The sequence below is a fragment of the Tenebrio molitor genome, chromosome 8 (genome assembly GCF_963966145.1).
Source record: "Tenebrio molitor chromosome 8, icTenMoli1.1, whole genome shotgun sequence".
Classification (NCBI taxonomy): domain Eukaryota; kingdom Metazoa; phylum Arthropoda; class Insecta; order Coleoptera; family Tenebrionidae; genus Tenebrio; species Tenebrio molitor.
In genome coordinates, this window is record NC_091053.1 from 17727958 (window position 1) to 17753938 (window position 25981).

At 35.6% G+C, this 25981-nt stretch overlaps 3 protein-coding genes across 12 annotated transcripts in view; all 3 read left to right on the forward strand.

The window, feature by feature from the left end:
- The window catches only part of LOC138137581 (uncharacterized), a 134895-nt gene extending 130399 nt beyond the window's left edge, over nt 1-4496 (forward strand). For all 10 annotated transcript variants that reach the window (XM_069057048.1, XM_069057051.1, XM_069057055.1 and 7 more), the window contains one exon: nt 1576-4496. In XM_069057048.1, the coding sequence (XP_068913149.1) occupies nt 1576-2946 (1371 nt within the window). In that variant the 3' untranslated portion in view covers nt 2947-4496. The remainder of the gene's footprint in view (nt 1-1575) is intronic.
- Nucleotides 1-25981, forward strand: part of LOC138137584 (uncharacterized) — a 207814-nt gene that overhangs the window by 158941 nt on the left and 22892 nt on the right. The window lies entirely within an intron of this gene.
- The window catches only part of LOC138137583 (uncharacterized), a 252149-nt gene that overhangs the window by 26106 nt on the left and 200062 nt on the right, over nt 1-25981 (forward strand). The window lies entirely within an intron of this gene.

Genomic DNA, 25981 nt, shown 5'->3' on the forward strand with positions numbered 1-25981 from the left:
ACTCGTGTGATTACAGATGAACTCGGGCTAACGCCCTCGTTATCTGCAATCTTCACACTCGAATCCTGTAATATTGCTTTTATCCCACTAATTGTGTAAATAACTATTAACCATGAAATCGATCAGATCAGCACAGAAATTATTCCATTGTTGAAAATAAGTCAAACTGTTAATTTTCTATTTGAAATAACATCTTGAACAAGTTTACGTTATTACTATATTTACACAAACTTTTTGAACGAAGGTTGCAGATTCTTTTAAAAAATGAACGTTTCTTCCCCGTATGGATGACTTATAATAGTGAAGAATTAACACGATCTTTATCGATTGTAAATAACTTTGCAGACTTTTTCCAAAAATCGTATGTAATTTCTCAACCTACTGAATTGGAGATGTTAGTGCAGAATCCTACTGTTCTCATCAACGAAATCGATAAGGAAGCTGTGTTTAAGGCTCTACGGAAAGTTAAAGATAAATCTACTGCAGGTACTGATGTTATTCCAGCGGTTTTATTGAGGGATTATGCAAATATTTTTGTCTATTCTTTGACCGCTCTCTTCAATCTTCCACTGAAGACAAGCACATATCCTGTCTCGTGGAAAAAGTCCTTAGTAAGTCCTATACACAAGAAAGGCAACAAATCAGAAGTAGAAAACTATCGTCCTGTTACTCTACTTTGCAATTTTTCTAAGGTCTTGGAAACTGTGTTCCACAATATTATTTTGAATCACACTAAACAGTTCATATCTAATATAGAGCATGGCTTTTTGCCAGGGCGATGTGTTGATACGAACTTGAGCTGTTTTGTGCAATATGTCAGTGAGTCTTTTGATATGAAGTGTCAAATAGACACTACCTACACGGACCTGCGAAAAGTCTTTGACACCGTTGACCATTTTCGTCTGCTAAGAAAATTAAATGGCTTCGGACTCTCAAATCCGCTAATTAAATTATTCTACTCCTACCTTATAGGCAGAAAGCAAATTGTTTCTTGTAGAGTAGAGGTTTTGATTCGCTGGAGATTTGTGCTACATCTGGCGTACCCCAGGGCTCACGCTTGGGACCGCTGTTGTTTTTTCTTTTTATAAACGATGTTAATTATCAAAAACTGACATTTTTCTTTTAATCGTTCCTTTCCTGTGAGCTGTTGATTGTTAATTTCCCGAGAACCCGTTCTTACATGTATTAATTTATTAAACCTTCTATTACTATTTTCGTCTGCGATAAACAACAATTAAGTTATTTATCTTTTCGTGTGCAAATGAATTATTTAGTTGGGCGACACTCCTTATAAACTTAACAAATGTCCTGGAACACATGGCTTAGCACAAACCAATTTAGCGATTTGTCAGTCTTAAAATTCTTGGAATAATTTCGTGTGAACGGCACTTTCTGAACATTTCAATATTCACAAAATATATGACGTTGTTAACGGACAGCTTTAAAAATTATAAAGTCATTCAACTGAACAATACAAATAGATCACAACTTGGATGAAATTCAGTTCAATAAAATTTTCTTAATATTTATAATTACGTAACTTATTTCAGAATTGCCCCTTTTTTTAATTTCCAGTTTGCAACAACCAGGAAGTGCTTGTGTCAGCCCCGATTTGATTCTTACAAGAAAAGGAATGTAACCGGAGGAGAGGACAACGACTATCAAAAAATGATGTGCGGTTTGTTAGCTTTGAAATTCAGCACAAGTGATATTGTGGCAGATTTCGAGATGAAAACAAACTGTGGCGATTGTGGAGACTTCAACGACGTGGTGCTAAAAGTGACTTTTGATGATGGACATTCAGAAATATTTCTGTTGCAACTGAAACATCCTAAGAATATGAAAATAGTTACTGAAAAAAATCTTGCGGCAGAATTCAGCTTACAGAAGTACATAAAATCTATTCTAAAATATGAAAACACTGAAAATGTCAGTTTTATTTTATACACGAATTTGTCGACGAGTATCAAGAGTAGTTCAAAAATTCGTCTTCAAAATAAAGACAATACAATTGAAGAGTTTGTTGTGAAGGAACTGCGAGACTTGGATCCTAAGAAACTTCTGCTAATGAACAGAAAAGAAATCAGCTATAAGGAGGGAACAAAAGTTTTTCAGTTTGAACAACATGATAGTAGTCGATCAGTTGAAGATCTTGATGATTCCTTGAAGCAATTGTATTTCTTTGCTGATCAGATTGACACGACAGAAGCACGGTTGTTAATCAACACTATATTCAGAAAAGAATGTGGAGGTGACTATCGTATAGACTCGTCACGTTTTGTCGAGTTCATGAGAACGTGGTGGTCAGGTAACATTATACTGACTAAATATGACGTGGTAGCAAAATTGGCTGAGTTAACATTTACACCTTTTATACAAACGATATCGGACAGTAAGTGCAACGAAAAAACAAAACTTCTTAGAGAAGCAATTATGAAATTTGACATGACGATTGTTATAGATACGAATGAAGAGGTTATCGTTAACATCTGGGACGAGACAGCAAGTGATGATGAAATTAGTTTGACATCGCTCAAATATGGTTTGCGTAATAAGTGGAGTAAGAAGTTATCTCCAAACCAAAGAAGTATAGTTTTGTGGCATTTAAACAAAGTTCCCTTGATCGTGAAAGCGGAAGACTATGATCAAGAACAAGTTAAACACGCTATCAGACTACTCGAGAAAGTTGAAAAGAAGAAAGTGGTATTATTGGCAAACGCAACAAAAGAAGAGTTCCCGGGGTGGAGAATTTTCCAAGATCTTTCCGATTTAACAAATGAAGGTGTCTACGCAGATATCATTAAACATTTTGCGGTGTCCCTTCAAAGTCAACCACCAATGTTTTTGGACCAGTTACACGATTTTGATCAAGGGAATGACAGAACTATCAAAACTACAGAACTTATAAAAATGACACAAGAAGTTGTTCAAATCGGTAGAAGGTAGGAGGAGGAGTACATTCCCTGAAGTGTTTCTACGATTGCTCTAGACATAAACAAAATGACAAACTTTTGTAAGAAAACAGATTTTCTTCTAATTATCTGTAACGTTTCTCAACATTGCAATGAAGCTATTCGACAGTTGAACTTGCACGTGATGGTCCTTGACCAGAACTTCAATCTCGAAGAGTGAAACAAATAGGTCCAAAACTTCTACAATAAAGAAAACTGATTTTTTAAAGATTTTTACGTGATATTTTAATGACTATTTAACAACGTACTGGCTAAGGTGTTCCGCGAATTTTGAGGCACCCGGTATACCCACTCTTGTAAAGTAATATTTCGCAAATACGTCTCATACCTTGATCAATCTTGACTCCGAAGGCCGAAAATTTTTATTAGAAAATTTGTCTATTCTTTTTCTTGAAACTCCAACTCTTGAAGACAGAAATGTCCAAATTGACACACATTTAATCGAATGCAGGTTTTCACGGCCGTTGTAAATAGGGTTATTGTTTTCCGGGTTGTGCCGTGAACTTTGAATGTTTACTTTGAAGCTCCAGCAATCCAGACGACCGCGGCACAACCCGGAAAACAATAACCCCATTGACACACATTTACGTACCTAGATTAAAACACAATCATATGTATTTTTTTTTTTTTAATCAAAGAACCGCCAACACTTTACACCCATGATTCGCTCGGCAACATTGTGTAAACTTGAAGTTGGGGTGGAATGAAATCGAGATTACATGGAAATGACAAATGTCATCACCTAACCAACCAACAAACTCAAAAGTCAATAACAGTATGATTTTGTGATGTTTTTAAGAGAAATTGTTAAATTCACATTTCAAATTTTATGTGTAAACTAGCGCTTGCGTATCTCGGATGACAGGTGCAGGTGCAGCCTAGTCATTCGGACAAAATTAAATTCACTACTACAATTTCATTTTTTCACAACATAATGCAACCGATGGTGTTTCTTTGATTCAAAAACAGTTTATCGTTAAGTTGCTTTAATTTAATTTTTATAAATTGTTTAATAGAGATTCGTTACAATCTGTTAATAAATAAGGGGTAAATTCACGAAACTCAGACAATTTGCAAATTGTTAACGAAACGGGAAATACAATGCATCAACAATATCATTTGTCATGGTTTTGAATTTGCAATGCCTTATCGAGCCTTTCCGGGTTTCGTGAATGACCCCTTTAGTTCGTATATTTGTACTTCATCATCATCATTAAATTACTGTTAAAATTTATTAATTATACTTTTATACCTATATTTATTGACGAACCTTTTTGCATAATTTTACTTACATTAATCGTTAACCAGACAACGTGCCATATACGGTGCGATCAATTAAAAAATTAATCGAGTCGGCGTGTTACCTATGGCAACCCATGCTATAGCATAGGCTCCAAAGCAAACTCGATTTATTTTTTAAATGATCGCTCGGTACTAGTGTCTCCTGAAGAATCTTCTGATGCTAAATCCTTTAAAAAAATTGTACAACACTGTTCGCTAATCAAAACAACTTGTTTTAGTGCCTGATTGCTTCTTTTTTCACGTCCTTGATATTTTTTTCAGTATTCGTTTCCGCGACGGAAACGATTTTCTTTAGTTACTTGAAAAATGTTTGGATTATGCTCCTGTACAGAGCCTCCTATACCAGCCAACGCCTGTCATTTTTAATTTCCTTGAAAGTATAGTCCTTGTATCTTTGTAAGGAATTCTGACTTAAGCCCTAAATAAACCGAACAAAGACCCTACTTAAAGAAATTTATTGTCATATTGTGCCTGTTGTTTGACCCGGTGAGGTCGAATGTTTTTGAATAAAGACTTTACGGGAAAACAAAAATACATATGATGAAACGAATGTCTGAACATATTGGATTATTCACTTCACTAAATTGCCCTTCACATAATACACTTTCACTTTATGTTGTCTCCTCTTCGATGGGCAACGGGCATACCTTGCGTAGTGAACGTTTAACTAGTCCTTGGTTGGTTTTGACTGTGACGACTCTTACGTGGCCGTCGTTTCCGGGGTGGGTTTCCACGATTCTTCCTGTCTTCCAGCAGAGAGGCTGGATATTATCCTCTACAAGAAGTACCATTGCACCCTCAAGGTCGGCTGCTGGGGGTGTCTCCCTTTGCCATTTTCCGCGGCCTTGTAGCGACGTGACTCCCGACTCCATCTTTTCCAGAAGTGGGCACGGACCTTTTCTATAAGTTGCCATCTCGACAATCGGTTGATTGGCACCTCACTCCAATCGTATTCTGGAAAAGTCGTTAGTGTCTCTCCTATAAGGAAGTGGAATGGGGTTAGGACTTCAAGGTCGTTGGGATCTGCGGTTAGCGGGGTTAGTGGTCTAGAATTCAAACATGCTTCGATTCGGACCAAGAGTGTTTATAGCTCATTCTGCGTTAAATGGGAGTTGCCCCTTACTTTTTTTAAATTGGTTTTTACAGATTTTATGTTGGCTTCCCATAGGCCACCCATATGGGGCGATTTGGCTGGTATAAAATGCCAATTTATACCCATTTCGGTTAAGTTGTTGTGAATTTTGTTCTGGGTTTGTTGGTTTTTGGAGAAATTTAAAGAGCTCGTTTAATTCATTGTTAGCCCCTACAAAATTGGTGCCATTGTCACTGTACAGATTATGTGGATGACCACGTCTACTTATGAAACGTCTTAAAGCGCCAAGAAATTCTTGAGTGGTCAAGTCTATTACAAATTCTATGTGAATAGCTTTTGTGACGAAACATATGAATAAGGCTATATACGCCTTGCTTAGTTTTTTACCGCGGCCTCTAATTTCCCGGACATAAAATGGCCCAGCGTAGTCAACACCAGTTGTTGCAAACGGACGTGCAGGTTGCACTCTGTGATTGGGCAAGTTACCCATTTTGAATTTTGCCACTACTGGTTTGACCTTGAAACATTTATGACATTGGTGTAATACTTGCCGTATGACACTGCGTGATGACATTATCCAATATTTTTGGCGGAGTGCCGCTAAAGTGCCCTGGGGACCGGCATGAAGCTGCTGTTCATGAGTGTGCTTTATTATTAATTTAGTCACAAAATTATTTTTTGGCAATAATATCGGGTATTTGATATCAGTATTTAAGTTTGCGTTTTTTAGTCTTCCACCGACGCGTATGATATTGAAATTGTCAAGAAATGGGTTCAGAGAAAGTAATTTCGAATTATTGCTTAAAGGTTTTCCGTTTTTTAATGATACAATTTCGTTTTGAAATTCAGATTCTTGGAGGAGTCGCACAATTGTCATAGTAGAGGTTTTTAGTTCGGTGGTTGATAAATTTGGTTTCAAATTTTTGTCTTGACTTCGACAATTATTTATGAACCTGAGCGTCCACGCCGTGACTCTTTGTAGTTTTTTGAATTGTGAGAATTTTTTGAGAAATTCGATTTCAACGTTTAGATTGCAAATTAGGGCGGGTGCTCGTGATTCTACAATTTCCATTTGACCAACGTTTATGTTCGATTGTGGCCATTGACTTTCGTGATTTTTTAAGAAAGGTGGTCCGGTGAACCACATTTTGTTTTTCATTATTTCGGTAGTGTAGGCACCTCGACTTAGAATGTCAGCCGCATTGTTTTCGGATCGAACGTGGCACCAGTCTTGAGGTGAACTTAAGGAAATTATTTCCGAAATCCGATTACTTACAAAGGTTTTTAGTGAGTTAGGTGGGGTGTTGATCCAAGCCAGAACGATACTCGAATCAGTCCACAAAAATTGACGTGAGAAATTGAGAGCAATATTGTTTTTCACCTTTGTGATTAGTCGCGCAAGTAGCAGGGCGCCACAAAGCTCTAATCGCGGTAGCGTAATGGTTTTTAAGGGGGCAACGCGGGATTTGCACATATTAATCTGATGTCGTACTCGTTCGATTCATTATTATGCGTTCGCAGGTATATGGCGGCCCCGTAGCCTAGTTGTGATTCGTCACAAAATCCGTGCAGTTCTATCACCTTGCCTTGTGGGTAAGAACTTATCAAGCGCGGAATTTTTATGTTTTTTACATGCGTTAATTCGTTTAACATCGATGTCCATGCCGAGTGAATAGACACAGGGACCGCTTCGTCCCATCCCAATTTGAGTGCCCATAGTTGTTGTAAAATGATTTTTGCTTTCATTATTACGGGACCGATGAGCCCAAGCGGATCGAATATTTGGGATGTGACCGACAGAATTATGCGTTTCGTTACCTTTCGCGGAATGTCATCTAGATTTATGTCGTAATTCAGGGTGTCTAATTTAGGGTTCCAATATAAGCCTAACGTTTTTGTTTGTTCGTTTTTGTTTAATTGGACCGTTAAATTTGGTTCGTCGTTTTGATTCGTGGGTAAAGCTGTGATATTATTTGATTGAAATTTTCGCAATTCAAATTGAGCTTGTTTAAGTATTTTTATGATTTGATCTCTGAGTTCTATTAATTCCGCTAAAGAATCTGCTCCTGTCAACAGGTCGTCCATGTAAAAGTTATTGTTGATAATTTCGCAGGCCCTTGGATATTTGTGAGAGTTAATTTCGGCTAATTCCTTTAAACATCGCGTTGCTATGAAACTCGCAGGTTTTGTACCATAAGTTAGCGTTGTCAAAGCGTATGTGTTTACTGGCTCAGTCACGTTGTTGCGCCAAAGAATTAAGGCTGTTGCCTAGTGGTTGGCCAAGCAATGGTAAAGCGCGCTAAACGGATTCTAATTATTTTTCCACAGTTTTATGTTTGAAGCTATGGTGACTATATTTTTTGTTAAACATTAACGTATCTCACGGGGCTACTGTCTCAGTTTTTTGAAAAATCGCTTCATTCTTTATAAAAAAATTAATAACGTTTTTCAGTAATTCTAGTTATTTTTGCTCAATTCTTCATTTAGAGACTATTTAAAAAGTGCATTGGATTCAGAAGAACGTATCTCATGGGGCTACTGTCTCAGTTTTTGGAAAAACAAATTAGATTGGAAGCAAAAAAATAAACAAAAGCCTCAACAAAACGCGTAAAATTCGGTTATTAGGCAGTCCACTATACTTCTCAACTACCTGCAGCCGCTGGAGGTCGTAAACTTGGGTTGACATAATCACTACTTAACGCCCGCAATGCAACTTTTGTTGGGAAGATAAAGTACTTGCACTGAGCTCACGGGAACACCCTCGGGGCAGGCCCGGCGTGCCGCGATGGTCAACTTATGAATCCCATTTTAAAAATATACCTGAAAGGAGATGGCCGGATTGCCGCGGTGCGGTATCATAACCTTTTTATCTTTTTAACAAAGTAAACCAATCACTAATTCTAATAATAGCGAGTAATTAAAATATCTAATACCTACATATAACACTTTTTTTGATCGAGCACCAATTATACAGATGTCCCAAAAAAAAAGACGAGTCCATAACTCCCTTATTTATCGGACGATTTTAATTATCTATACACCAAATTAATTTGTTGTGAGTAGGCTACAAAATGGCCTACTAAATTCATGTAAAGCCCTAACGACTTCAAGGTTAAACTGTTAAATATTTTTTGTCTTTTTCACTTTTCAATATCAGATTTGATGTATAAAAATAAAACAGCCCGTTAGGTGTTGCTTAGTGACACTTTCCGGCTCTGATATTGTTATTATAACTTACTTACCGGACTCAAATTAATGATGCAATTGAACATCCACCGGATAGTATGAAATAAAAATTTAAACTATGTACCGGGTGTCCCATCACTTATGACAAGCACGAAAATGACTTTAAAACTAAATTATATTTATATGAAAGTATTATAGATGCATAAATACTGTTCACCGCCACAAAAATTGGGTATTGTTAAAATTAATTACCTAGGTACAGCAGTCAAAAAACTATCACTTTAAAAATTAAATTTTGTTCGATGCAGTTTAAATTTGGTACACGTTATGAAACCATAATACATGAGAAATAAAATCCGTGATTAGAATTTAATGAAAATGTTTTGATGTAAAGATATTTGGTTTATTTAATTTGGGGCGTTTTACTTTATGAAAATGGATTGAAAAAAATTAAATTAAGAAACCTAAGTTAAAATAGGTATATCATCTAATTATTATTAACCTAAAAACTAAATACATAATCTCAGAATGTGACACTCAAACTTTTCTGTTCCCATCCATTGCAATATCGAACCCGGTATCGGTCGTTTGGGCCAAACTACCTGCGTCTAGTAACGTCGAGTAAACGGCCAAGCTGTAGGTAATTAGTTGTTCTCAGTAACGATTGAATATAGAATATTAAAACCCCTACTAATTTATACAGAAACTATAATTTTGCAATTGGAGAACTCTAAACTCTGAAGTTCTGGTCCAATTTTTACCCTTTTTGGATGACGTCACGATTTCCTTTCTCGCTTTCTCTTTACTGAAACAACAGGAACAAACAAAAAAATGCGATGCCTTTATTTATTATTGATTACTTGTGGTTATTTTATGCTCTTGTCAATTTGACATTTTTTTTTTCATTTATTAGTTATGTTATTAGATAGGTACATTGATTACAATCGTAAACTTTCGAAGCAATTGTCAACAAAATTGAAATTTAATAGTTATTTTTGATAAATCCAAATTTATTTCTGATCCTAGAGTCCAATTATTACCCATTTGCGATGACGTCATTATTTAGTAACTTCACGTATGTTTGAGCTAGGATCAGAAACTAATTTGAATTGATCATAAATAACTATAAGGTTAGGTATTAAAACGATTGTAGTCGAAGCAAGCCATACCCATGTTATGAAATTTTCTGACAATTGCTTCGAAAGGTTATGTTTGTAATCAATGTAATAAGTGAAAGAAATTAAAAATTGTCAAATTGACAGGAACATAAAATAACCGCAAAGTAACCAGCAATAAATAAACATACTACATAGGTATTCCGGACAAAAAATGTTGTCCACCTTTTTCCTATCATTTCACAAAAATTTGGTGTAGTTTAAGCTTTATTGTCATTATGATTGACGTTTGCAAATTAAAATGTGAAATTTATTACTGTCACCCATAAAAACATAAATTATAGACATAATTTGATTGACACGTGTCAACATGTGAAGCGAGGTTATTCGTTCCTAAAGGTCGCTTTATAGCATATGTGAGTGGAATGACAGTGGACGAAATTTTTTGTCCGCCATTCCACGGCTATTTTGTTTTTTACTCTTTCTGTCGTTTCAATAGAGAGAAAGCGAGGAAGGAAATCGTGACGTCACCTCAAAAGGGTAAAAATTGGACTATAGTTCAAACATATAATTGATTTCATATAAATGTTGATCAAGTGAGCTGTGCATTTGTACCTTTAATTTAGTTACATTACAAAAGTCACATTTATGAAGGTCATGTCCAATAAATCTTTACTTGGTAAAAATACAAAGACAAAAACAAATAAGAATTACTTTAATTTAATCAGTAAAAAGACGTAACGTTGCTTTTGAAATCAGCGATGTTAAAATGGACAAAAACTGAAAAATTAGTCAAATCGGGTTCGCGCAGAGCAAGCAACTTTGAAAGGAAAAGTCACTAGCTTTAGCTTTAATACCAACAGAAAATCAGATTTTCATGGCTTGCTTAGATGCACATTTATATGAAATTGAGTATACGTGAAGTTACTATATAATGACGTCATCGCAAATGGCTAAAAATTGGACTCTAATAACTATTTTTGCGTTAAAATTTGATTAATAGTGTCAGTTGTTTGACGTTTATTAGCTATACTCAATTTCATATAAATGTGCATCTAAGCAAGCCATGAAAATCTGATTTTCAGTTGGTAGTAAAGCTAAAGGTAGTGACTTTAACTTTCAAAGTTGCTTGCTCTGCGCGTACCCGATTTGACTAATTTTTTAGTTTTTGTCCGTTTTAACATTGCGGATTTCAAAAGCAATGTTACGTCTTTTTACTGATTGAATTAAAGTAATTCTTATTTGTTTTTGTCTTTGTATTTTTACCAAGTAAAGATTTATTGGACATGACCTTCATAAATGTGACTTTTGTAATGTAACTAAATTAAAGGTGCTTTTACAAATGCACAGCTCATTTGATGAACATTTATATGAAATCAATTATAAAGATAGCAGAGATACGAAAAATCTGACACTGTCAAAGTCATAGCCTTTACATTTGTATTAATCATTGTCCGTTATGTTCTTCAAAAGAATTTTCTGCAAGTAAAAGATTCAATCACTAAAGTGCACAGATAAATACATCCAAACTACAAGAAATAAGAAAATCTAAAATTTGCCAACAAATTTGTTCACAATACGAAGATTTAATGCTCTTGTAAAATGCTAATTTTATGACTGACGGGTCTCGAGAGGGTACCTGCTGCAGTGTTTGACCGATCCAAGAATTCTGAATACTTCTGCAACTTGAACTACACCTCGCCCAAAAGTTTTATTACTGTGCAACAGCCTTAACTGACAATATTTGTCATCTGGATGGATAAGAATTTGTCGATACATCTTAGTTATGTCGGCGTTTAGGGCGTATTGGAATTTTCTAAATTCTACCACTATGGAAAATAAATCTCGCTGAATTGTAGGACCGCACATTAGATTGTCGTTTAAACTACGATTGTTTGTGGTTTTGGCTGAAGCATCGAAAACTACTCGCAAGCGAGTTGTCGTGCTTGATTCCTTTAAAACAGCCTGGTGCGGTAGGTATATGGAGTTTTTATCGGGCAAATTTTTAACTAATTGCATGTGCTTTAATTGCAGATACTCTTGAATAAATTTTTAATATTCCAGTTTTAATTCTGGATTTTTCGGGAATTTTCTTTCGGTATTGTAAAAGCGCTTTAGTGCCAAGTTTTTGGATTCGCCGATGTCTAGTTTTTCGTTCTTGATTGGCAGTTTTATTATGAATCTACCGTCTAAATCGCGACTGGTATTTGCCTTGAAGTGGTTTTCACAATGAATTTCTTCAGAAGATAACATTTGTTCTTCATGAGACCCGACACCTGCGTTTCCCTGAATTTGCAGACCTTGTCTTCTAAAGTACTGTTACAAAGAGACGCGGCTACAGACAAATTACAGGCGGTTGTGTTTATTGGTGGCTCATTTTTGTTTGAACCCCTATTGTTGTACGGACCTCCGGCAATAAAACCAAAGTGCGTTTTCTGCAAAACTAATCCCGTAGGTAAGACGATTTGTCCGATACATAATAGAGCCCAGAAAAGAGCGGCGCCTAGCAATAAATCAATCTCACTACATTCGTAGAATTTTGGATCGGCAAGTTGAATATTTGCGGGAATTTCCAATCCTGATGGGTTTATGGCTACTAACGGCAAATGTTCAGTAATTTTGTCTACGACAATGCATTTTATTTTTGTTAATTGATAAGAGCTGTATTTAGACTTGATGTCTATGACAACCGACTGATTTGCGGTACTGATGGTACCATTTAAACCCTTGATTTCAAAATTTTCATTTCGAGGTTTAAGTCCTAATTTTGCTGACATTTTTCTTGTTATGCAGTTCGACATTGAACCAGAATCTAAAAATAACCTGCATGGTTTGTACTCATTTTTGGCATTTTTTATTAGAACAACTGCAGTAGCTAGGACTACGGTGTCTTGAATTGTAGCATAGGAATGATTATTCAAAGTAAATGACGAATCACCCTGATCTTGATTTTCAGTTTGAGTATTTTCAATGTGCAATAGCGAATGGTGTTTTTTGTTACAATTACGACATTTGGCTGTATTACGACAATCTGAAGTGGTATGATTATTTCTGAGGCAATTTAGGCAGAGTTTCATTGCTCTGGCCTTTTCGTTTCGACTTTGAACTGATAGGTTTGAAAATTCATCGCACTGGTGAATTAAATGAGCGGAGTTTTTACAATACGTACAGAAACTTGTTCTTTTGTTTGTAGCAGCCAAAGTGACCGTTCGCTTGTTTGATTGATTTGATTTTTGAAGTGAGTTATTCGTTGCTTGATTTGAGGATTTAGTTGACAAGCTATTTAATGATTCGAGAACAGTGCAACGTTTTTCCAAGAATTTGACGAACTCGTTGTAAGTGGGTACGCTAGTGTCAAGGGATGTTTGCCACTCTTTTTTGGTGACGTAATCTAATTTCTCAGAAATTATTGGGATTATTAAGGCGTCCCATGAATCTACCGGAATTTTTAATGTTTTGAGTGCCGCGATGTTTGTTGTTATCGTGTCCAATAATTCGCGAAGGTGGGAATGAGATTGTTTGCTAATAGGTGAAGCATTAAGAATTGACGCGACGTGATCTTGCACGATTAAGCGAGTGTTTTTGAAACGGTTTATTAATATTTCCCATGCTTTATCGTAGTTTTCGTCTAATATTGATAAAGACTCGACCGCGCGCAAAGCTTCTTCTCGAAGGGACGATTTTAAATATTGCAATTTTTGCCTGTTGTTAAGACTTTTGTTTTCATCAATAACAGATTTGAAACAATTTTCGAAATTTGTCCAGTCTTTGTAGCTGCCAGAAAAAGTTTCTAAATTAATTACAGGTAGATTAAGAGGTACGTCTTTAGCGGCGTTTCCCGACGTTGGAGCCGTGTTACTATGAGAAATAGAGGAATTTTCGACCTTATCGATAATATCCATCATGTCGTACATGATGTCACAATATTTATTTTCAAAGGCTATTCTAGATCTGATGTGAGTTTGTTTCATTTCGTCATTTTTGGAATCTAATATTTCGTACTCATATTGAGTCTCTTCAAATTCTTTTCTAATGCCTTCAAGAATTTGTTGGCGTGATTTTAAGCGATTGATGCTAGCTTTGGTGGGATCAAAACCTTGTAGGTATTCCTCTATTCTTTGCAATTTTGTCTGCACAGTATCTAAGATGATTACAACCTCTGCGAGTTATTTTTTAGACATTTTGTGAAATTGATTTAATAAATTTTGAAAGGATTTTTACTTGAATATGTGTGAGGATTGAATATTTGAATTGTTTTGAACAATATGATCTCAGTGCAAATCGAAGCGTGTATTGAATTAGTTGAACGTTAATGTAGATTTGGTAGGAATCAAGAGAGACACTAACCTAACGACGTGATGGGCCTCGGAAGTTGAAGCGCCTGCCTTGGACGTTGTCGGAAGTTGAACCTTTGAATCCTGGGTTGAATGGAGTTCCTCGAAGTGGCGATTCTTCTTGGAGTTTCGTACCACGTTTATCGATAGAACTCGCGGTTTGATTTCGTGAATTGTACTACTTGTTCGCACTAGATCCGGCTCGAAGGACCAATGTTTGACCCGGTGAGGTCGAATGTTTTTGAATAAAGACTTGTTAATAATAATAACAATTTATTAACGTTTTACCAGCTCACTCCGTTCGAAGTGTGCTGGTTGAGGTACAGATCTCGAATGTTGGTAAAAGGTAGACAGGCTTAAACTAAATTTACAATTGCAAGGGGGGAGGTAACGGCCCTTTCAGGTAGAATTTCTAGGATTATACACCTGTCAATCACTAGACGGTCTCCGACAAATATGACTACTACCCCAGGTAATTTTTTTCTCCGAGACCCCCTAGTGATTGACGGGTACAATATCACAATAAATTTCTTTAAGTGGGGTCTTTGTTCGGTTTATTTATGGCTTAAGTCAGAATTCCTTACGAAGACGCAAGTACTATACGCAAACTCGCATCTAAAATTTTAACGTGTTATTAAAAATGCCTCGCAAAGTAAGACATTTATCAAATTCTCAAATTAATTGTTATTAGTCGTTATTAACTTTATTAATATGCTGCGCTACTAATATCTCTAATAACCTCAATTTTTATATGATCAGATTTTTCACCCTAGGTCAAAAGTGTGCAATGTTGTCAGCTCTATTTTGGATGTAAATTGCGGTGTTGTGGTTCTTTAATTAAAAAACAGACTATAACTTCACGAAAAATTGGAGCATCAATTCGTTACTTTTATATCCGACTTCAAACAGTTCTCGTTTATCTAAAAACCTCGCGCTGTAAAATGGAAGCTACTACATTTGTAATGTAAATAACTATTTCATTCGTTATTCGTTCATTGGAGATTTCGTAGTCGGTGAGGCTCCACCAGTGTCCATTTACTCAAATAGCTGCGGTCCGGCGCTGAGCACAAATTGCAGCCACGCCACCCATCAATGGGAAAATGAATCGCTGACAAGCAGCTGACACGTGAAAAGAATTTCTAAAAAGTGTGATGACATCGTTCCTTTTCTCGATTCTCGATGTTATTCCAGGCTTGTGCAAGACGTTCCATGAGTATTTGCGACGTGTAAATTTAACGGGGGAGACAATTCAATACCTGCAGGATCATACCTATAGTTCACATCTAAAATTCTTTTAGTACTGTTAATAAATTCATTGTTCCAGCTTAATCATTAATCTGTTAATCAAATTTCGATTCACTGGCCGCAAGTCAAAACTTCAATCAAACATCCGCTAAGAACTCATTTATTAAATTCACTCTTTATAAATTTTGCTCGGACACAACCAAACACGATTATTTTGAAATAAAATTTAAGTGTTCAATCGTTTTAATTTCAATTTAAACTCTTGCAACAGTACGACCTCTCGCAGAACCTTAATTAAATTAAATTAAATAAGTAACGTAATACAACGTAGGATCAATACATTTTTCTTTTCTCCCAATTTTTTTTCTATCATATTTTTTGCACAATATCATCTGAAGAGAAAATTAGAAAAAAAAATCCGAAACAAAACCCACCAATCGGAACACTTTACGTTGGTGCCGTGACCATGATTACACCAAAACGGAAACAGCAGATTCGTACAGAAGCTTGCAGTATCTCTTTAGAATATCAAAACAGTAGGAAAAAGCCCTGAAGATTGTGAAGCATTTATCCAAGTATCGAGAGAAAACATTACGGTAATTAAACCTTGTGGTTTGTTCGAAAAAAATTAATACAATGAGAAAGAAACAAAATTTGAATTTACAATGACATCTAATCATTCATATCATCCAAATGTTTTGACCAGGGAGATTGAGAGTAGGTGTTGGGATATTGGAAAGAAGATTTGATTGATAGTATTTGATGCGCTGTGCGTGGAGTTTGATGTGAAGAGTGAGAGACAGGTTCTGAGTTTGATACTTGGTTGTATTGTGGTTATAAATGTGCTATGAGACAGGTCCCTCATATACAGATCCATCGTAAAATGCTCCATCGGCTTTTACATCCTTCATCGTTGTAATTGAACAAGACTTATTGTTGTTGATTTTGTTCTTCTATTAGTTACTAGTAGTGTACTTATATTTTGCCATTTGCCTAAGGATCTTGATATTTGGATGGAAGATGGAAGTTGCCAATAACATATCCGAGGATGTTTGGAATCTGCCTCACTGTGTAGGTCCTATCGATAACAAGCATGTCATTCTACAGTCACCAATAAGTTTTGGTAGTGGATCCTTTAATTACAAGTTGCAATTTAGCATCGTGTTAATGGCGGTAGTTGATGCTAAGCAAGAAGTTCGGAACTGTACAAAATGATGACTAAGAAATTAAATTATCGTGTTAAAGCAGAAGCTATTCCCTGGAAAAATAGATGTGCATCAAAAGTATTCATTAATCCGAGTACGAGGCTTGTTTCTGTCCTCCAAAAAAACGGAAGATCTCATTCCCAAACCATCAGAACAAAACAAAAAAAATAACAAAAATGACATACCAATGTTTATAATAATTATATTAAAATTAATGTAAAATTATATGAATGATAAACAAAACATTTCAAGTTAATCTAATGTAATGCATTTTTTGTTTTCAAATAAAGACAGTAAAGTCATATGAAACGATTTTTTGTTAATCAGTTTCCAAGTAAAATTTAGTAATGACAGTTTTTGAAGTGAAAACTTCTTTAGGCGCACTACATACATTTTATTCCCGGGCAGTGAATTAGTTTCATGCGACACGGTAAAATCGTAACGCACCACAAGCGAAAATCGTCCACAGAACGACACGGTAACCTAAAATCGTGGGAGTCAAGATTTTTTGCGGAGCGATCGAAAAACAATCAACTGTGCGTCACTTGTCAGTTTTCAATTTTTAGTGATAATTGTGTTGTGACCTGACTGACCTCAGTGCAGAGCTGCAGGAGTAACTGTAGGTATACAGGGTGACTGACGAAAAACCTTTGATGCTGTATCTTGCTTATTTTTTATCCGATTTGGATAAATGACACCTCAAATGAAATAATTTTGAAAACACTTCAATACCAACTAAATAAAAAAAATATATTGCGTCCAGTTTTTGACAGATGAACATCAGCTTCTTTTTTTCAAATAGCACTGTACATTTTTTTTTTATTCAGTATTGTAGAGATTTGTCTTCTGAATATAAAAATGCAAAGAACTATACCCATTCATTAAACAAAAGTCAAGAAATTAAAGAGTAAATGTACAAAATTTAAAAATCAAGTGGCCAAAATAAACAAGAGAGAAGTTTGTTCTAAATGCTCGAAATGACTAAGTGAGCTCTGAGTATTCATTTGTCAAAACAGTTTCTTGCTGTGGAAGAAAATTTCCAAAGACGATTTAGTATTAACCTGTGGTGTGGCATTTTTGGAGATAGAATGGACTAGTGGGTCCCTTTTTTATTGATAGCAATCTCAATCAAACAAAATATCATATTATTTATTATCAAATGATGGATGGGATACCATTAGCAGTGTTGAATAGAGTCGTGTTTCATCAGGACGGCGCCATACCACATAATGCACGCACTAATTTTGTGTTTTTAAATCGTTTAAATCATTTTGGTGCTCATGGAGCTATTCGATGGTCCGCTAGATCCCCAGATTTGAATCCATTGGATTTCTTTATATTCATTCGAAACTTTCGAGACAATGTTTATTTGACCCCACCAGGTACCCAAAAAGAGTTAAGAAAAAAGATAGTGCGAGTATGTCAGGAAAAACCCCGAAATTTTTTACTGAATGCAAAGGTGGGCACTTTTAGATGGAATCGGCAGTGTCTGCAACAGCATTGAGGAAATTTTGAGCAACTAAAATAGATTTTGTATTGTTCACAAATTTGGTTACTTTATTTTTGATTTTCAATTTTTTTCATTTAAAATACATTTTTTGTTTTTTCTTTTAATGTAGGAATATTCAGAAGAAGATTTCTTATAAGAACGAATAAAAAAATATATAGAGTGTAATTTGAAAAAGAAAAGTTGGCTATCGTCTGTCAAAAAATAGATGTCGAAAAGAATATCGAATAGGATAATAATGAAGTGTTTTTCGAACTATTTCATTTGATGTGTCACTTATTCAAATCGGATAAAAAATAAGTAAGATACAGCGTCAAAGGTTTTTCGTCAGTCACCCTGTATATATACAGGATATTTCACGAGTGATAATAAGCCTAACGTAATTTAAAATGCAACCCACATTATATTTCCGAAAAAAGCTGGCTACTGACATTAAAATGTCCGGCTTTTTTTGAAAATGTATTGTGGGTTGAATTTATTATTCCGTCAAGCTCGTTATCACTCGTGAAATACCCTGTATAGTTTTATATAATATAAACAATAAAGACACGACAAATATTGTAAGTTTACAGATAAATTTAGTATTTAATACGTAATTCTAAATTATATGGCTTCAACAATTCATTGGAAAAATTTGTGTAGCAAAATTTGAAGAGGAAAATGGACAAATTATCATAATACAGGGTATTGGTATTGCTATGAAAACTTGTGTTGTGTTCAACGTCATCGTCAAGAAAATAAAACTTAAACATCCAAACCTAACCTCAGAAATTTTGCTAGAGTGTACCTCTAAAAGCGGACGTATTTGCAGTTTCTATTGAAAAATACAGATTACAGTTTATTTAAAAACAGCATTGGATTTAAATACATAATACTATGGCGGCCAAAAAATTTTGGCCGTCACTTTCTTGACATTCAAGTAAAGTGTAAATAAACCTTTAGGAATAGTAACCCCCCACATTCGATTCTTGTCATTTTGACAATCAATTTAAACTGTTTGAAATCTCAGATATTCCAAAAATCCGACATGAATGACCAAAATTAGAGCAATCCTACATAGATAACCTGAGGTAAACTTTCTGTGTAGTAGAAATGACAAAATAATTTTGAGTTTTGAAATTTACCACCCAAAAAATAACGTTCATAATCAAGACGGTAATCATGATGACAATAAAGTACGGATTACAATTTTTTTTTAAATTGACAGATAATGACGGCCAACATTTTTTGGTCGGCATAGTACTAATTATTTATGCCCTACTCCTTATTCCTCCAAGTCATCCATAATGATATATTTTTTTATAGAATAGGTACATATTACTTAAAATCAGTAACGAGCATCACAGAAGTTTTCACTTCTGTCGTGCGGTCTTAAGCACACACTCTTTTTTTTGAACATTTTTTGTTAGGCAAAAGAACAATTCAACTTGCAAATATTTCGTCTCATTTATTGAACGTTATCAGTGCTAAAATTGGTATATCACGTTTGTTATAGTTTAATTACTACGAAACGAGGTTTAGGAATAATAAAATAAAACTGAATTAATTAAATGGGCGTTAATGTGACCTTTGTTTTATTGCAGCAAAAAACAAGGGGCTTTTTTACTTCAAATTCATTTGAACAAGAACAATTCTCGGTGACAAAAACTTAAAATGAATAACTTCCCCAAAAGGCACCCGGCGCTCTGCGGCGATCACTCAAACTACACTTTTAAACAGCAGGTCGTGCAGGCAGGTTTAATGCAGGAGGTCGTGATCTTTTTAAATTCGAACAGAAATCTATGTATTGTGCGTCGAAGCTCGTTCAGATGGCGCTGCAAACGCAACACCTAAATCAAGTGTCCCGACGGGACCAACATAAAGATTATTTGAAGCACTTTTCACGATTGATTTATCAATAATTGCACGAAATATTTAATAATTAAATTATCCTTATTAAAAAGGGCTCGAAAAAAGCGAAGTAACGAAATTAGTACCCAATATTTAACCCGTGCGAGTGTGGTGTAACACGAGTCGCCCATGTGTACGGATGAAAGATGTCAAACTCTAAATAGCAAGATGGCAAGATTTGAAAATTGTAAATTTCAAAATTGTCATTTTACTGTAACTGCAGCAAAAGAAAATAAATGAGTTCACGGTTGATTTTTTTTGTGATGGCCCAGTTGGCGACCTCGACTTCGTCTCGGTCTTCAATCTTAGCACAAAAGTCTCACTTCTACTCTTAATGATATAATCTATTATAACGCACGGCTCTGAAAAATGTTTCACACAGACTGCCGAATGTTTTTGTAAATGATTCCCTATGAATGAATTTAAAATTTAAATCCCTTTTTGTTTGATTTCATTATCTTCGGGAAAAGAAAACAGAGTCATGTATGCACTGGCGGTTCCGACATTGCTATGTACTTGCGTAAATAATAAAATAAAATAAATGTTGCGTACTTATCTAATTGTTCCAGCAATCTGGAACAATTAGATAAGTATGCAACATTTATTATCCATAATGAAAAAGTTGAAGTTTATTTACTTATTTACTCTTGAGATTTATTAAACTTGGGCTCTGATCACCAAAAACATCGTCTTTTTTCTAACTCAGGTTTACGGAGCCGCAGGCCTTTTTGTAGAGGGAAAGGAGAGGAGTTAATCAAACGAACACATTTGGAGCGTGAACGAAAGTGAACGAGCTTCGGCCAGCGTCACTTATTTATCGGAAAGTTGGAACCAAACGCGGCACGAACGGAGCTCGATAATTGGCGGCCATTGAGAGATCAGAGTACGCAGAGCGCAATGGCGCCCGAGTGACAACCAATAAAAGCATTCGTGTTTTAACGTTTACGAATTATCGCGCGTTCAAATGAAATCCTGGGCTGGGAAGGCGTTGGAAACCGTCAATTGTTGTGCTTTTTTAAAGCGTAGATTAATTGGAGCATGTTGACAGCTAACCTAAAATTTAGAGCCAAAAAAATCTTTCTTTTTTTACATTAAAAATAGAATAACTTAACGATTCCTATTCTCGAAGCAAATAGCAAAGGGCTGAAAACAAACATTTTCAATTAGGTGTGTCCCGATTAAACATAAACTAAAGTGTGGTCGCTGAACAGATGGAGTAATAAAAAAAGGGATGTGGTGGTAGTTGCGCAGAACGATATAAGCCGAAGCCTGTTTCACAATGAGTCAGGTTCTTCATCTTCATCACAGATCGGATTCAAATAGGCGTTAGGTAGGAAGCGGAGAATCAGTTCCTAATATAATTGCATGCAAAAACGCTAACCAAGTACCTAGCCCAAGTACAAATCGCTCACAATTGATGTGGTGTCATATTATAAATACAATCAGCGCACGGAATAATGCTAGTTAATCCGACTTGCGATGGTGTTTATTGCTGAACAGGTCGACTGTATGGTTTTTGCCGAGTTTTTGTTCCGTTTTTATTCACGTGAGACAGAAGCAATGTCCGGTGGCGTCCCAAGTGTTTAGAGAATTTATTTGAATAAAATTCGATAAGGTTGTAAAGTAAAAAGCAAATTATCAAATAATAATGGAAACAATATTCAAACCATAAGACGCCAGGTAATCTGTCGAGTCTTGTCCTATTGGGGACAAATTACTTTGGTCGTCAAAGTCAGTTGACTGACATAAATTTGTAAAGCAAGCATTAGGACGGTTAACCTTATTTTTGATTACTGTCAACCACTGTCACTGTCAAACTCATCTTTGCAAAATGTTAAATACCGAAAAATGGACAACTGAAGGAGATATTCCAAGGAGGAAAAATTGAAAAGGTTTCCACAACGCAATTTGGCCCATGGACAATCCCCCAGAATCAAGGGAGATGATTCTAAATTTTTGAATGGTGGATGGTGTCATATTTTTGACAAGAGAAAAGTCAATAATTTGAAATTGTCATCACTATTGACTTGACGTTAATGCTTGGTTTACATTAATTTGTTTGAAGTGACAGAAAAATGACGACCAAAGTACACTGCCCGCCAAAATGATCGCATAATTTCAAAACTCGTGTTTTTGAGCCAAAATTTATTTCCAGTTACAATATTTCGAACTGTAAAGTATTAAAGAAGTAGATTTATAAAAGTAAACACTACAATAATCAGAACACAACAAAGAAATAAAGAAAACAAAAAAATAAAACAATTCAAATTCGGAGAAAACAAAGAAATTTAACATTTAATAGTGCGTGTTGGCACACCGTGCCTTTATTACAGCTGCACAACATTGTCTCATGCTTAAAATGAGGTTTTGTATAACTCTTTGCTTAATTTCTTCTCAAACTTGAGTTAGACCCAAAGACAGCTGATGAAGAGTTGTTGGTGGATTTGGTAACCTTCTAACTCTTTTATCTGTAGGATCCCACAATTACTCGATCAGGTTTAGATCTGAACTCCTTGCTGGCCATTGCATTTGCCCAATTTCGACCTCACGGAAATAATGCTGCACTATTCCCGCAACGTCCGGTCGACCATTATCATGCATAACAATAAAGTCATCCCAATAAATAGTCGCAATGGGACAATATGAGGTTCCAGAATATTAGCAATGTACATCGCCGCATTTCGGTTTCCTCTTTCTAGCACCATCAACTCTGTGCGAGCGTCGAAAGTGACACCTGCTCAAACCATAACGGAACTTCTTCCAAAATTGACTTTCGGGATAATGTTACATTGAACATATCGCTCTCCTCACCCGCGCACATCTGTGACTGTGATCCAGGCAAAACCTGGACGCGTCAGAGAACATTACTAACCTCCATTGATCCAATTCCCAATCAACGTGATTTTGAGCAAACAGCAATCGTACTCTTCGGCGAACTGCTGTCAACTGTGGGCCCCTTGCTGGTATCCTGGGTCTTAAATCGTGTTCAGCAAGTCTTCTTCTGACAGTATGTGCATTAATTTGGAACGGATATCTTCCTAAAGTCATAACTTGCAAAGCTGGAGCAGTCAGAGTCCTGTGTCTCAACGACTGTAAAAGCAGAAAACGATCCCGTTGAGCTGTTGTTGTTCGTCTGCGTCCTTGTCCAGGTCTTCTAGACTACGAGTATTCTCCTGTCTCGTGGAAACGACGCAAAACTCTAGATACCGTTGACTGGTGCAGATCAAGACCATTTGCAATATCGTTCGGCTGTTGTATGTCAACTTAAACGTTCGAAGGGATTCATTTTCGAAATTTATGACTGAAGGAACCAAAACTTCTGACTAACCGTCTCTCAAATCCACAATCAAAATGCTTTACGAAATTGACCAATAACACTAATACAGACTTTTCATAATAAACAACTTTAGAAGTTTATGCGATAATTTTGGCTGGCAGTGTATTTATTTATTTTTATTCTGGTAGAGATTTTTTTTCTGATTTCAATGATGTCTTACACGTTGATTTTTGTGCAATAAAAATTCAAGAAAATAAATAAACATTTTTTTTCAACGTCAAGTCTGAAAATGACATTTCCATCACTCAATTTAGAGATGAAAGTAGGCGTTTGCATCACATGTGAGGAAAGTAAATCACTTCCCTCACTAGTGGGGAAAGTAAAAAAAAAATTTTATCCCCATTTAGGTATGTATGTACATACTTTCTTTAAAATAAAGTTTAAATATACATACATATACATTTGTAAGAATTCTTTATTAACAATTAGCACTTACAAAGATACTCAACTTTTTTATCAGTATTATAGGAATTAAATGTACAGTCGATGGACAAATAAAACTGGGACAAAAATGACAATCACATAAGTCAAAATTTACAAATTTGCATCGTTTAATTACGGCTTTATCACAAATAGGTTAACTTTAGTATGACATATTATATATAAACTGACAAATATATTGACAATTCAATAGTCTGATTTACATAGCTTAAATTTTAAGTGTCCCAGTTTTATTTGTCCACTGACCGTACAATTTTTTACACGAATTAAAACTCCAAATGTTCCTGATTTTTTTTTTCTAAATAACATGTCGGTACAGAGCTTGACGTTGACGCCAAACTAGCGCTTCTTAACTTCGACTTCCTCGACTTCTCTTCGATGATTTTTTTCCTTCATTTGGTGTATTGTTGGTTGCCGCATTCCCTCGGGTGAAATTTTGCGGAAAAATACGAAACAAAAATAATGAGAAAAGAAATATTTACGGATCCTACGTTGTGTTTATTTTTTATTTTGGTTTAATTAGGTTCTAACGAGAGGCCGTACCTTCGGAAGGTTTTTCCAAATAGAATTAAAACGATTGAGCACACTTCATTTAAATTTTATTTAACAAATAATCGAGTGTGGTGGTGTTTGGTCCCAACAAATTATAACAATAAATAAATGAATTTAATAACAGAAGTTGGCGGAAATTTGACCCAAATGAAATTTGACTCGCGGCCAACGAATTGAGATCTGACTCATGAATAAATGACTAAGCTGGGCGAATATACGAGTTTATGGCGCGAACAGCATTATGCGAGTTTGAGATGCGAACTATGTGATCCGATTTAGATTTGACTTGTTTCCCCAATTAAATTGAACCCGACGCGATACCCTGGAATCTCATAGATCACCCCGGTCTACTAAGGTGGTCGAAAATAAAAGGGAAAAAGGTTCTAACAGGGCCAAAGGGTACCTCTCTTCACGTGTCAGCTGGCCTAGTTTGGTCGCTGGCCCCCTTGGGGGTGACGAGGCTAATTTTGTGCTCTTACGCCGGACCACAGCTTATTGAGTGTGACGGACACTGGCGGTAGCTTCCCGAACTCGAGAATCCAAGACATAAATAATGAATGGAAATGTTTTATAATAATTGCATACTGGTTCCCCTTGACAAGAGCACGTTTCCCCAATCGGTAAATGCAAGAAGATCACATACTTCGCGATAAATAAATTAATATAAGATTCTAAAGAGTCACGTGGTCATCAAAAGCTCAAAGAAAATAATATAATCTTTACTTTAGAACCATAAAGAACTAAATGCTGTTTGACTAATTAAATCGCGACTACAAATAAGGAACCTACAAGAATTAGAGAAATAATTTACCTTGTGAATGTAAAGAACGTGGTCACAAAATGGCTGCTGGAAGTACTGAACGTACCTCCGGCTACTTTGGAGATCAAACCCCGAGCGAATCAAAAAAGTCTTGTTTCCCGTCCCGCAATCGGTTTTATCATTTCTGGCGCACCCCACTTTCGCAACCCCTACTTGACCAAAGTGACCAATCAGCTCGGTTCTACTTTACGCCGACCGCGACACCCTTTCGATATCTCTAGAATTTTGAAATTACAGTTTCCGTTTTCCACCATTAATTTAAATGTTTAAATTTAGACTTTTGTTAGGACCAGACCGAATGTACATAATTTGTTGTTGAATTAGAACTCTGAAAAAGAACACTAAATTACTGACTCTATACAATCATAAACCTCAACATCAAGAAACAAACACAATTAAAAATGGAACAAATAGAATTAAACAGGAATACTGAATTACCGACTCTATACACTAATAAAAATCAGCACCAAGAATTACACAGAATTAAAATGAAACAAACAGAATTAAAATGAAACAAACAAAATTAAAATGAAACAAACAGAATTAAAATGAAACAAAAATAATAAACATCAAACAAACAGAATTAAAATAGAACAAATTTGACCTTATTTTGAAACCTAAATTGGGCTTGAAACGCTGTTACGCAAGTGCCATTTCATGCAACTAAGTTCCGTTGTTCTGCTACTTCTAAAAATTGTTCTACATTGGTTTGATTCTCCAAAACCGTTCTAATTAATAATTACTTCGTAAAATTCATTCTCTCTCTCACTCACACCTCTGATTTCTACGACTACCTGGCTTTACCGTTACCGTGTCGTCCGTGTTTTCTACCGACTCCCTTTCTACTTTGCTTTGTTACTTTTCTAACTAAAAGTGCAAACGATTCTAGTTATTTTCTACGATAAAGTGCTCTGTTTCTAATTTGCAATTCTCGCCCTTTAATTACAAATATGCCAAAAATTTGAGAATGCTAAAAAAAGTA